Below are 13,436 nucleotides of genomic sequence, written 5' to 3' on the forward strand. Positions count from 1 at the left end.
TATTTGTTATGTAAATTTAAAAAATAGCGCTCACAGTAACTGTCGCAAAGCAGCTTTACAGGTATCGTCACAGTAAAGACTATTCCTTGTACATTTACATCAGCCTGGTATTCAGCTATACTTTAACTGCATTTGTTTTTAAATGAATAAGGTTATATTTAAATTAATAGGGTTTGCAAAATTGTATCTATTATTAAAGCAATATTGCACTAATATAATAATGTGCTCCTGACATTTTTTATTAAAGTTATGACATAGAAACTGCTCAAAAATTAACTCTCAAATTGAGATCAGAATCCACCACTGAGTGCACACACGTTAGGACAGGCTCCCTTCATACCAATTTAAGAACCCTCTATCTCTTACCTGCCCCTCTGGCACTCATCATTAACAACAGTATAAGCCTGATCTTTTACTTTGACTCTATTAATACAAACTTCTGCACTGCCAACAAAGTAGTGGCTATTGCAGCAAACATATTAGTAACATATCAGTAATCTTTGGACATTTGGCGGCATTTGCCTCTAAAATGTTAAGCTTCTTATGCAAGAGTAGGCTATACATTTTTTGCTGCTGCTCTCTGTCCATTTTGAGAGGTGGAAAACAAGGGGTGAAACAACGTTGTGAAAGTGACGTTACTGCGTTCTGGCTTTGTTTCCCCGGCTTTGACACCGCAGATACTGCGGTTTTCCCCAATCATAACACACAACAACACACCAACCATGGCACAATGCCGCGTCCAAATGATGGTTGAATTCGCGTTAAAACGCAAATAAGCAAATACCGGTAAGGAAGATAGCAAGATAATAACTCATACATAGGCAAATTACAGCTTTATAAGTAGTTAACTAGCTAGCTGCTAGCAAGTTTTGTCCTACCTGTGCTCATCCATTGAAGGCAATATCCTCCGACAATAATGATATAATCCGATTCAGTCGCATTGGTGTTTGTTGATTCGAACATCTCTCCACTTTTTATTGCAATAGTGCTTTAGTTGTTAAAGGTCATCCAAAGGCAGAGTGCAGTATCTGCATTTTGAGAGTCAAGGGTCAAAAATTTCTTCCTAACAAGGCATTACATGAATGCATTACCACTAATCTACCCACAACATGTTTGGCTGGCTAGTGTAAAAACTTTAAAGCCATTTTTCTCAGTTTCAGTGTTTGCGTAGATACTGCACTCTGCCTTTGGAGGGCAGTACGGTTCCGGGTTTATCTTTTTTAAATGGTTGGGTCGGGTCCAGGTCGGTCCTAGTTTAATTTGGGTCCCGAGTCTGATTAATACTGTGTGTGAAATTGTAACCATTATATCAGTCACATTTATAATCTATAGACCTGCACTGTCTATTAATATACTATACATAGTATTGTATTATATTAAGTTCGATAAAAGGGGTCATCTAATTACTTCATATATCAGTGCAAAACCAGCAAAGTGTTTTTGTGGTGCTTTTACAAACAGTGTCAGCTTTGTTCATGGCAAAGAAAGTTTGGGGTTAGATTAATGAATGTGAAATTTATATTAACGTTTAATAAATCAAAGTATTGTGATGTGTCACACATTATTAGTTCTTTGTCACATGTAGCCTATGATTGCCCTTTTCACCAGCTACTACCACAAGTAAATTTCAGATCTGTGGGAAACACTACATAAGGCATGTGTTTTAAAAGATGGCAAGTAATATAAAAAGCATATCTGTATGCAATACAGTTTCATTAGTGTTGATTATTATCCAGAACGGCTTAATATAACTAATTTGTGCAACCAAATCATGTTTTGCGCCAGTAACTGAACAAGTTAGTAGCGCAAGTGCCACCAGTGGAAAAGGTTAGTGTAGTTCCCTGTTTATGTTGTCATTGTATGTTCAACTTTACGCCGCACTGCACAAACTAACCGGCATCTCGAAAGTAGAGCGAGAGTAAGTCCCAAAGTTTCCGATTTACCTGATTACCAATCCACCCATGAAAACTTAGTACATATCAAACGATCTGTAACGGAAAAAGCAGGAATTAGAAATTATTAGTACTGACACTTGTGTGTTGCAACATTACTGTGGGTTTCTTTCATTCTTTATTTCCCATCTCTCCAAAACCTCTGCATCAAGCTGTGTCTTGTTTATAACAAATCTGAAGTGAACATGAAGCAAACTGACATGATCTAAAACGTTATTAAACAAAGTTTTGAGGAATCTTTTTTGTTGCTCAAGTAATCCTGTGTTTGAATTTCATGGTGGGTGGGGCTAAAATACAGTGAAGTTTTAGTAGTAGGCATTGATCTTCTGCAGAGGCGTTCTGAAACTTAAGCCCGGTATACACTGTGCGATTTTAAATAGTCCTTTAGGATTGTTGCTTGTCACACTATGCGCTCAATATCGTAGTTAAGTCCATGTCAAACTGTATGATCTCAGTTTCCATCAATGACCGCGTTTACATGCACCCTAATAATGCGATTATAATGGGATTTTTTCAATAGTGCGATTATACTTTACCTCATGTAAACGCAATAATTCGATAAAAATAATGCGATTAAGCTCATAATCGCAGTAAGTATAATCACATTAAAAGAGGTGGCGTACGCCGTTTATAATCGCAGTATGTGTCCATGTAAACGCTTTAATCGCATTTATACCGCACTAACTGTAAGTGCGCGTGTGTTTTAGTCACGCACCTTAAGCACAAATTTGTTTTAAACTTGACATTAGGAAGTTTTACATGAACTCTGCCAACACGACTCGCTGTCAGCAGTCTGCCTTCATTCAAAAACAGCTCAAATAACAGGACAGCAGTGTATAAAACCTTTAAGGGACATTATGACGATAATTATAACGATAATTATATTAGTGACCACATCATAATGATAACTTTATGCTAATTCGCTCAACGAGCACGGCATTACCTAATATTGGATATTTCTTGTAATAAAAACTTTTTTGCAATTGTGTATGCAAATGTATGCTGTTCTTGTTGCATTTACACAGCGGGAAACCAGCAGATGTCCTCAACTCGCTGCGTTTCGCGTAACTAAACAATGAATGTAGGTTAATATCTTACCTTTTGGCGTAGTCAGTGTGGTAGAAAAATTTCACAGCAACAACTGCATCAGGTCTGGATACCTGAGGTAATTTTATGCTATAACCTCAGCAATGAATGAGCTTTCTACTGCATGTTAAGTGCGCGTGCACTTCAAGTTCAAATAGATTTGATTGGCTGTCAATGGTTTATCGTTCATTATGTGCAAAAATCGCTATCGTTATAGTTGTTGTGTGAAATCTGCTATTATCTTTAATATAAAACGATTTTTAAAACTATATTTTTATATCATGTGAACGCCCTTTACAGGCACTGTCATATTCAGAGGCGCACCTTGTCAACAGGCAAGGCAGGCAACTGCTTGGAGCCCCGAGCCACTAGAGGGCCCCCGAGTTTGTTTCTCGGATGGCCAGCTACACCCGGTAGATGAAAATAGATACTCAACATGACTGCATATCAAAATTCTGATTGGATGGAATGTTGATTGACATTGGCTTAGCCCAGTCAAAATCCAACCCAGGTGGATAACTTGCCAGTTTTGAAAATTAACGTAGCGAATGGGTGACGTTGTATCGTTCAGTCGTGCTGTCGCAGTTGATCCGTACGGATCACGACCCATGGTCCGGCTCGCATGTGATTCCCAGATTAATACGCAAATTTAAATAGGAAAAGTTTAACATTTGCACGTGTTTCAAAGGCTTGGAAATGCTAACACTCAAGTGATTTAAAAAACGCAAAAAGGCGCTTAAGTGAGCAGCCCTCTTACGCATATGTGGTTTAATGTGTCCGGTCCAGCTCCAGTCAGGCACGTGCCCAAGTGTAAATCTTTTGTGCCCCGGTGTAAATCTCAAGTTTAAATTTTAGCAGTTATAGTGCAATCCTTTACAAAGACGGATCTATATGCAATGTAGTTACCCAATTTACGCTTGTAAAAGCGACGAAGCAGTCGCAATGACGCGTGCACGCACGTATTCATGTCCGCGCGCGTCTTTGCGTTCATTCGCGCACAACCGCAATCAAAAGATGCCACACGAGTGAGTTAGCTTATGAAAACATGACGAGACTAAACGAAGTTTCTAAATAACAATGCTTATCTTATTTTGACTCGATCACTATTGGCTTCTGTAGATGTACATTAGAAATGTTTTGTGCAAAGCAGGGTAAGGGAAGAAGAACGGAGAAATTATGAGTTTAAGGCAGGTAAGACAAACTACATCCTCACCCTGTCAGGTCTCAAACATTATCAAACAAATCTCAAGAAAACCTCTTGTCAAATCTATAGAATTGCATTGTTGCTGAGAAAATCAACAAATGTATGTGTTATACTGTTCTGTATTTTCAGATATGAAATTAATATTTAGTTTACTAATATTTAACTCTGTACATAACAGTTAGCAGTAACTATGATTGATATTATTTAGTATAGCAGTCATAAAATGACTGGTTTCTTAAAATATTGTAAAAAATAAGTTATGAGTCATTGCTATCATTGTATAATGTAGAAAATATTTCTCAGCTGTCATTATTTCCAAACATGTTATGCCATTTATGCATCCAAACATGTTAATAATGTTAGGTATGATGAGGATTACACTTGTATATATGTATCTTTCGCAGTAACTGTTGCACTGTAGAATAATGAGTTAAGCAAAGGACATTGTATAGAAGTGTTGCACACAGGAAATGTTCTGCTTGGGGCCCCCATAGACCCTAGAATCGCCTCTGGTCATATTTATATCTTCATCACGGCACCGTATAATGAAATACATCTATAACAACGTGTTTGTCATTTAACGTAAGTAAATTAAAACAGTGGACCATATATGTGAGTTCAAAATTTGTGCTCTGCGTTGGGCTATGTGTGAATAATCCAAAAATAAAAACTGCATGTAAACCGGAGTGAAGAGGTTAGCTCCAGTCATGTAAACATCTTACTGCGATTAAGACCTTACTCGCATTATTGGAAATAATCGCATTATTGGTGCGCATGTAAACGTGGTCAATGTCAGACTGTACGAGTTAAAAGACTTTTAAAAATCGGACCCACGCAAACAAACGTGTCCGCAGTTTTACGTCATCGATCGACGATGGCTGTGCAAACACATGCTGAAGCGAAGGCTAACAAACCGAAACAACATTTACCGTTCATTTTAATAATAACCATAAAAAGAAGAAGGAGACGAGTACCTGGCATTTGAATTTCCAGCGCGGTTTCTCTTCAGGCTGCTTCATTTATATCCTATCATGGTACAGTGGTGATGACACGTTGTACAAACACTCTTTATCTTTCAATAACTCCTCAAGTTTCTCCTCCTGCTGTATAGTCCACCTGGCTCTTTTTGACATTTGTCTGCGTTGATTTGTTGTTGTCGCCGTACTAATTGCATCATCGGGTTCTGTGTTTCTATTGGTTCTTGATCTGCCGGTTGTTGTAGGAAGATGTCACACAGCAGGATTGTGTCTCAAAATTTCTGACACTGCCAGATTTTTGTCGGAGGATAATTTTGATCGCAACGGTCATTAATCGGCTGTCTGTGAACATGTCAAACTAGCGATCAAAGACGGCAGATTTTAGCCTGGGATTCCAGAAATCTTTTAGGATTTCAAAATTTGTCCCAGACAGCTAAATCGTGGCTGAAATCTCACAGTGTGCACCAGGCTTTACAGGATGATTTTATAGAACATTGACCTCTTTGATGTAAAAAAAAAAAAAAACAAGGAAAAACATACCTTTAAACAGTGACATGATGTATACTTGAATGTTTTTTTTTTTTAACTGACTACAATATGTGCTTCCAATTATAGACTCTATGATCTACAATGTAACAGACAAAGCGGGTTGGTGCTTCTTTGCTCTTTGCAACGCCTCTTGTGATATTGTAATATGGACTAAACCATGTTACTCTACCACCCCTCAACCACCTCCAAAAAACTGTGAAAACAACCATAAGGTATTTTACATTTATGCACTTGATAGAGGCTTTGATCCCAATTGACTTACAGTACATTTTATCAGTAGGTGTGTTCTTTGGGATGTGTACCCATGACCTTTCTGCTGATATTTTACCTTCAAAATCAACCACAATTTCTGTGAACAATGCCTGCTCCTTGGGTACTCCTGGAGGACCACTGTCCTGCACAGTTTAGCTCCAACACCAATCAAACACAGCTGTCTATAAATATTCAAATAAAATGTGAAGGTGTTAAATTAGAGCTGAGCTACAGCCTTGATCGTGTAATAGAATGACATAATGTTTAGAAAATATTTTAGAGCTACGTAATTTGTAAGAAGTAGTGAATTACTAAAGCATCAGTTACCAATACTAACTATCTGTATATCACTTGTTGTACACCCAACAAAAACACCTGCAATAAATTTTAACCCATTTTATTATCTCTTTTACCCAATGTTTTCCAGCATGGGGATTCATGGATAGAAGATTGTAAGAACAAAACCTGTATTAATGGCAATATTAAGGTTCAACCTCTACCGTGTGAGCCATCCAGTATACCCCAATGTGTAAATGGTCTAAATCCTGTGTTTTATGACAGCTGCTGCCCCAAATATGAGTGCCCATGTGAGTTTAAATCATGCCTATAGAAATGACATTATAATATTCATCTTAAAAATACTGTTATAACCTGAATAACTTGGTTTGACAGGTCAATGCTATGGCTGGGGTGACCCTCATTTCGTAACCTTTGATGGAAAATACTACGATTTTCAAGGAAACTGTACCTATGTGTTGGTGCAAGAAATTATCCCAAAATACAACATCAGTATCCATGTGAAAAACTATTACTGTGATGTTACAAACCATCTAGCTTGCCCTGAGTATATAACCGTATATTACAAATCCCATACCGTCAAGATTACTAACACAGAAGTGATAGAGGTAAGGGTGTAGACTGCTGCAAACAATACTGTAGTTCACATGACAATTTTGGTTCAGTGTTGAGTGATTGATATCCATTCCTAAAGTGACAGAACCTCTGTCCTACCATTTACTAGAGGTGTATGTTGATGGTGATAAAAAACAACTTACATATGCAAACAAAGCCTTCATTATCACCTCATCCGGTATGGCAGTGATTTTGAAAATCGCTGAAATCAAAGCAGAAGTTCAAGTTACTCACAAGGGTTTTTCAGTGACCCTCCCATTCTCTTACTTTCATGGTAATACAGAGGGACAGTGTGGTAAGTACAGATGACAGATCCTTTACAAATCATGATAAATTAATGTTTTTTGTCCATCTGGTCATGTTTATAAGCCAATTTAAATGCAAACCTCCGTAATGAAATCAAATGTCACAAATTAATTTGTTTCTGGTTCAAAATAAAACAACCAACGCCTTACAACTCATTTATTAAGCATAAAAATGTTTTAAATATCAGAAGAATTACTAGATTCTGATGGTCTAGAAATTTAAAAAAAAATTGATTTTTAATATATTTTACCATGGTGGACGGACAGAAAGTATTGCCAACCATGGCATATTTGGCATTGTCATACTTTTTGAGGCGGTTCCCGGACAAAACGTATACTAGCCCCAGACTAAAATACATGTTTGAGCTGCCAAAATGTAAGCACATCTTGCACGGACGTATCAGTGCCATTGTTTTGTTGCACACCAATATTGTTTTCTGTAAGGTTAGTTTGTAAAAACAACTTTAATGTCCTAACTAAGGCCTATTCTTGGTTTAAACTTAACCTCTTTTAAAATTGTAGGTGTTTGTGACAACAGTACCTTAAATGACTGCAGACTTCCTAATGGAACAATTCACCAATCGTGTGAGTACATGGCAGGATTGTGGGCAGTACAACCAAACTGCACAACCCCACCACCTCAACCAAAGCCTCCAACTCCCGACTGCAAACCAAAAATATGTGATGTCATCAAGAGCAAGTAAGAAAAAGTAGAAAGTTGTCATAACTAGTGGGGAAGATGTTTTACTGTGAATTTGTTTAATAGTTTTTTCTTTGCTTCTAAAAATCAGCATTTTAAAAATTAAAAGTCACTGTTTTGTTTTTTGTTCGCAGCTTGTTCAAAAGCTGTCATCAGTTCGTTCCTCCAGAGGGCTTTTATCAGGCATGCAAATATGATGTGTGCCACATGAATGATACATCTATTGGGTGTCAGAGCGTGGAGGCCTACGCAAAGTTGTGTGGTCAGCAGTCTGCTTGTATCGACTGGAGAAATTCTGCAGATCTTAAAGGACAATGTGGTAAGACGATCAAACGTATTGTTGGATATACACTGCCATACTGTATATGAGGTGACTCTAAATGTTTTGACTGTCAATGTTTTTTATAACAGCATATAAATGCCCCAGTAACAAGGTATACAAGGCTTGTGGGCCTAAAGTGGAAAAAACCTGCAGTACATGGTAAAAGTCTAAACTGCATCGAGGAACTCTTTAAATGTATAATAAAGTGCTAAAACTGTAATAGTTGATGCTCTGAAAATTCACCACTTCTCTGCTTCCATTGTGCACTTATAACTAGGTACAATGATAAAATTGCAAAGGATGAATGCCATAATAAAGACTGCCGTGCAGAGGTCATGGAAGGCTGTTTCTGTCCTAATAACACATATCTGGTTAGTTCAATGACAGATGAATGCACACCTTACTGCGGTAAGAAATTTTACCTCTTTTCCCAATTTCTATTGTTTAGCAACATACTGTATTGTTTTTGTTACTGTATATAATTTTATTTGAATTTCATTGCATCTGTAGATTGCATTGACTCTGATGGGATATCTAGAAAGGTATGTAGTCTAGCAACCAGTGAAAAAGCAAGAGTGTAGCGTAGCCTTAATAAATTTACTCTGGTATTGCTGTAAGGCTGAACCTGCAGCCTTGCACTGAAAAGAGTTTTAACTTTAATACAACCTTTAACTAACTCTAAGACATATTGCTGTCTAAAGCAAATGCATTTAATTATTAACATTTAAACAAACACAATTTCCATTATTCATACTAGCATAAAGCTCTCACAACAGATAACAATCAACTTTTATTTTCTTGTAGCCCGGGGAGACGTGGAATTCAAGCTGTAATACGTATACATGCTCCAGTGAGAGCTTTGGTATTGTGTCAGAACCTATGAAGTGTCCAAATATAACCTGTCCTAATGGGTACAAATCAGTTATTGAAAACTGCTGCCCAACCTGCGGTGAGTCACAGTTAAAAAAACTTCTTCCATAATGTGATAAAATTTGTTTTATTATTAAAAAAGGGGGCCATTTCACCAAGAATAAATTACACCCATAAGGATTATATATTTGGATTGTACGCTTGGACTGGACCCAAATCTGCTCTTTACCACAAAATTGCAATCCACTATATAAAATAGCTCATCTGGATATGTACGCATTATATAAAACAAACCTGAATATACACTGTAAAAAGTGAAAGTTTAGCCAAAATTACTTCAATTGGTAACACCTGAAAAAAAGTTTTAACTTAAATTTCCTCACTAATTGAGATGTTACCAATTAATGTAATTTTTTTTAAAGTTTTTTTTTTTTTTTACATTTTTTTACTTAAAGTAAGACATTTTAAATTGATTAAACTTAAATATGTTAGGGTTACCAATTGAAGTCATTTTTAAGGAAATCCAACTTTCGCTTTTTATAGTGCACTGTAATTTTGTATTTATAATTTATAGCGACTCACTAGTCAAGAAAGTTGAAATAAACAGTAAATTCAAAGATAATTTTCAATGTGCTTCAAAATTACAATTATTGTTATCAATTATTAAAATTATCAAATTATCTTTAGGAATTTAAGTAAAGATCGTGGCAACTGTAAAGACCAAATCTCAGCCCGCTATTGTCCTACCCTACAAACCATACATCAATAGAAAGCTTATTTATTCATATATCTAAAAAATTATTAAATGCAAACTTTCAAACATTATTTGAAACGATTGCCTGTCCACTCTTCATATACAGTTTGTGATACTCAGAAGTGTTTTGAGAAGAGATGTGATATTGGATATGAGCTGGCAGCAAATAAAACCAAGGACAGCTGCTGTCCACCCTGTGGTAAGTCTCAGATATCTGTTTTACAATGTATAATATTTCGAGAATATATTTTGTGTCTACAATTTGGTGCATTATTAAATAATTTCTAAATGTATTTTTCTATCAGTGCCTAAAGATGTTTGTGTGTATAAAAACACTGAGTACCAGGTAAGTAAACAGCTGGATTTATTTAATGAAATTTTTCAGGTGTAAGTTTCTGACTTTTACTTTCCTTTTCTCTAGCCGGGGGTTAACATCCCCACAGATCCCTGCAAGCAATGTAACTGTGGAATGGATAAAGATCCAAATACAAAGTTTCATACGGTTACTTGTGTCAATCTAAACTGCACACCTTGTGCTGAGGTAATAATTACAATTTATGTTTGCGATCATTCAATATATTAAGATTGCTTTATAATATCAACTTTTAATATACATGAATAGGTAGATTTCAAATGCTGTATTTGAAAATGTATTTGCATTCCAAGGGCTTCGAAGAGGTGAAGGTGGAAGGACAGTGTTGTCCACTGTGTAAGCAAAATGCCTGCATATACGATGCACCAAACAACACCAAACTAATTATCAAGGTACACATTTCTTTGCTCATTGAGTTGACCATACAAAGTCTTTTGTGTTAGTCAATACTCATGTATGCTGTCTATTCTTACAATTTAGGTTGGAGAAGTGCTCACGCAGAAATGTGAGAGCATTTCCTGCCAGCGAATTAATGACACGTTTGTGCCGGTGAAGGCCATGAAAACTTGCCCTGAATACAATTCAAATGATTGTGTCCCTGTGAGTAAATATCTGTAACTTACAAGACATGTAACCCTGCCTGCATGAGAAAACCTAGCTGAAGTATTCTCTGTGAAAATATAACCTTGATAACTTTAAAGGGCACATATTACGCCCATTTTATAAGATGTAATATAAGTCTCTCATGTGCCCAATATGTGTCTGTAAAGTTTCTGCCCAAAATACCCCACAGATCATTTATTATAGGACGTCTAAAATGCCTTTATTTGAGTGGGAGCCAAATCGTGCTGTTTTCGTGTCTGTACCTTTAAATGCAAATGAGCTACTGCTCCCCACTCCTTTAACAAAAGAAACAGTGAGCACTTTTTGTTAAAAATAGATCTGACTCCTGTGAATACAGTCTGAGACAATACTATCTCACTTTTGATATGGTGGACAGCGTACAACTTGCTGAGGATGGAAACTATGGTAATGCAGTGGCTGAGGGTGGGGCTTTATCAGTGTGACATCACATTAACAAAAATGCTTCATTGTAGGGTTGTGTTTTATTTGTCATTAAGGGTTGTTGTGTTAATACACAGCCCACACACATGTATGTCCAAACACCTTGTAAAAGTGGATTTTGCATAATACGTGCCCTTTAATACTGACTAACTAAGGCAGGGCTCCATACAAAAAAAATCCACTAAGGAGCAACTGGCTCCTATGAGGCAAATAACATGCCCCAATTTTATGAATTTTATTAGTGGGCAAAATTATTAAAAACCTGCCTCCATAGTTGAAGTAAGTTCCCATTAAATTGGCAGTGTACCACTTTTCAAATATTAAAATACTTTACCTTAACACCAGTTTAACATGTAGCCATCTATAAACTGTCAGGGTGTGGTGGTGGATAGAACCCAATCGCAGACAGCTCGTAACTAAAAGACGTTTATTTAAACATAAATACCCTTGAGGGGGCAAACAATGACAATAACTGGAAAATAATCATGACAAGACAGCCAAAGCACACAGGAGACGGTATCATACGATACACAATGAACCGGCACAAGACATCAGACACAATGGCATTAAATAGGGAAAACTAAACTAGGGAACAATGACAAACAGGTGAAGGGAATAAACCTATCATGAATAATTAACAAGGAAACGAGGGGGCAGGGTCAAGACTGAAGACAGGAGAGCACGCAGTACACAAAACAAACACAGACCACATGACTCTCCTCACAAAACAAGACAACAGTGAGGGCTGCCATGACCCTGTCACATGAAACACATAAAAGACATGCAGGGCTGACAGGACCATGACATAAACAAAAAATGTCAATGTTGACTTTTCTAAATTAGTGTAAACACTGCGTCTCTTTCTTAAACCAGTCCGGGCATTCAAATCATTGCTGGCTTCATCATTGACATAAATATGGGGTGGGGCTATCTGTAATTATTTACAGTAATTGGGCGGTAGTGCATCAGATGCCATTAGTGTCACTGGTATTACAGAAATGGCAACTCACCTGGGTATAAACATGTCATGCTGACGTCTGAACAAACTTCTATTTGCGTCCTTGCAGGGAACCGAGACATCAGACGCGGATGGATGCTGCAAGACCTGTAAGACAAGAAATAACTATATAATCTAACTATATTAATTTTAATAAGAAAATGATTAAATGCACTTCACAAAACACTATGCATTAGATGGATTGTTCATGACACAAGCTTACATGTTTCTTGCATGTCAGGTGAGCACAGTAACTGTGTTCGGGTGAGAAATACTACCCAAATCCATGTGAAAGGCTGCACCTCCATTGGGCCTATAGAAGTGACTTTCTGCAGTGGCCACTGTGACAGCCAGTCAATGTGAGAGCATACACGCACCTGTTCGATTACAAACAACAAGTCTTATGAGTTCTCCAATAAACTTTTAGTCTTGACATACTCATTTAACATGTATGTAACACTGACATGTTAATACAGTAGATGATAAAGTTATGGGGTTATTCCTGTTAGACCACTAAATATGATGACATCTGTTTACACACATTTGACTGCCATTTATTTCTAAACCCACACAGGTATTCAATGGAGGCTAACAAAATGATGCACAGCTGCTCTTGTTGCCGAGAGAGCAGAACCAGCACTAAACAAGTGAAGCTGAAGTGTCCTGATAACAGCGAGATCATGTACAACTACGGCTACACTGAGAGCTGTGAATGCACACCAACAAAGTGCATAGACTAGAATACTTCTCGCATAAAATGTCTTTCAGTTTTTGCCTTGATTACTGTTGATTTAAACATTATCTATTGAATAAGAAAGCAATTAAAAATCAATGCAAATTCTTGTAGTGCATAATTAACAAACATACTTTGGTGAAAAATTCCACTATACAGCTTTTTGTTTGTAGTTTGACTTTAATAGGGTGCTAAGGTAATTTTGGGAACTGTATTGCTTTTTCCTGCTTTATCCTCTCTAAAGTTGAATAATATGCCAAAATGAATGATGAATCCAATAAAGCAAAATAAACAGCAACAGCTAAAATCTTCCTGAGTGGCTCTTCGATTAAGTAAAAAAAAATCATAAAAAATTAACTACTCTGGTATTTGTATAAATAACAAA

At 36.8% G+C, this 13,436-nt stretch overlaps 1 protein-coding gene across 3 annotated transcripts in view; it reads left to right on the forward strand.

Annotated features, from left to right (window-relative positions):
- muc5.1 (mucin 5.1, oligomeric mucus/gel-forming) overlaps positions 1-13,344 on the forward strand; it is a 107,791-nt gene extending 94,447 nt beyond the window's left edge. For all 3 annotated transcript variants that reach the window (XM_073868523.1, XM_073868524.1, XM_055192925.2), the window contains exons 29-46: positions 5,835-5,980; positions 6,448-6,607; positions 6,693-6,925; positions 7,044-7,227; positions 7,760-7,937; positions 8,072-8,256; positions 8,349-8,418; positions 8,537-8,667; positions 8,770-8,801; positions 9,064-9,208; positions 9,990-10,082; positions 10,189-10,229; positions 10,305-10,424; positions 10,550-10,648; positions 10,737-10,856; positions 12,389-12,428; positions 12,560-12,677; positions 12,893-13,344. In XM_073868523.1, coding sequence (XP_073724624.1) covers positions 5,835-5,980; positions 6,448-6,607; positions 6,693-6,925; positions 7,044-7,227; positions 7,760-7,937; positions 8,072-8,256; positions 8,349-8,418; positions 8,537-8,667; positions 8,770-8,801; positions 9,064-9,208; positions 9,990-10,082; positions 10,189-10,229; positions 10,305-10,424; positions 10,550-10,648; positions 10,737-10,856; positions 12,389-12,428; positions 12,560-12,677; positions 12,893-13,058 — 2,261 coding nt within the window. In that variant the 3' untranslated portion in view covers positions 13,059-13,344. The remainder of the gene's footprint in view (positions 1-5,834; positions 5,981-6,447; positions 6,608-6,692; positions 6,926-7,043; positions 7,228-7,759; positions 7,938-8,071; positions 8,257-8,348; positions 8,419-8,536; positions 8,668-8,769; positions 8,802-9,063; positions 9,209-9,989; positions 10,083-10,188; positions 10,230-10,304; positions 10,425-10,549; positions 10,649-10,736; positions 10,857-12,388; positions 12,429-12,559; positions 12,678-12,892) is intronic.
- The last annotated feature ends 92 nt before the right edge of the window (positions 13,345-13,436 follow it).

The sequence above is a fragment of the Misgurnus anguillicaudatus genome, chromosome 6, assembly GCF_027580225.2.
Source record: "Misgurnus anguillicaudatus chromosome 6, ASM2758022v2, whole genome shotgun sequence".
NCBI lineage: Eukaryota > Metazoa > Chordata > Actinopteri > Cypriniformes > Cobitidae > Misgurnus > Misgurnus anguillicaudatus.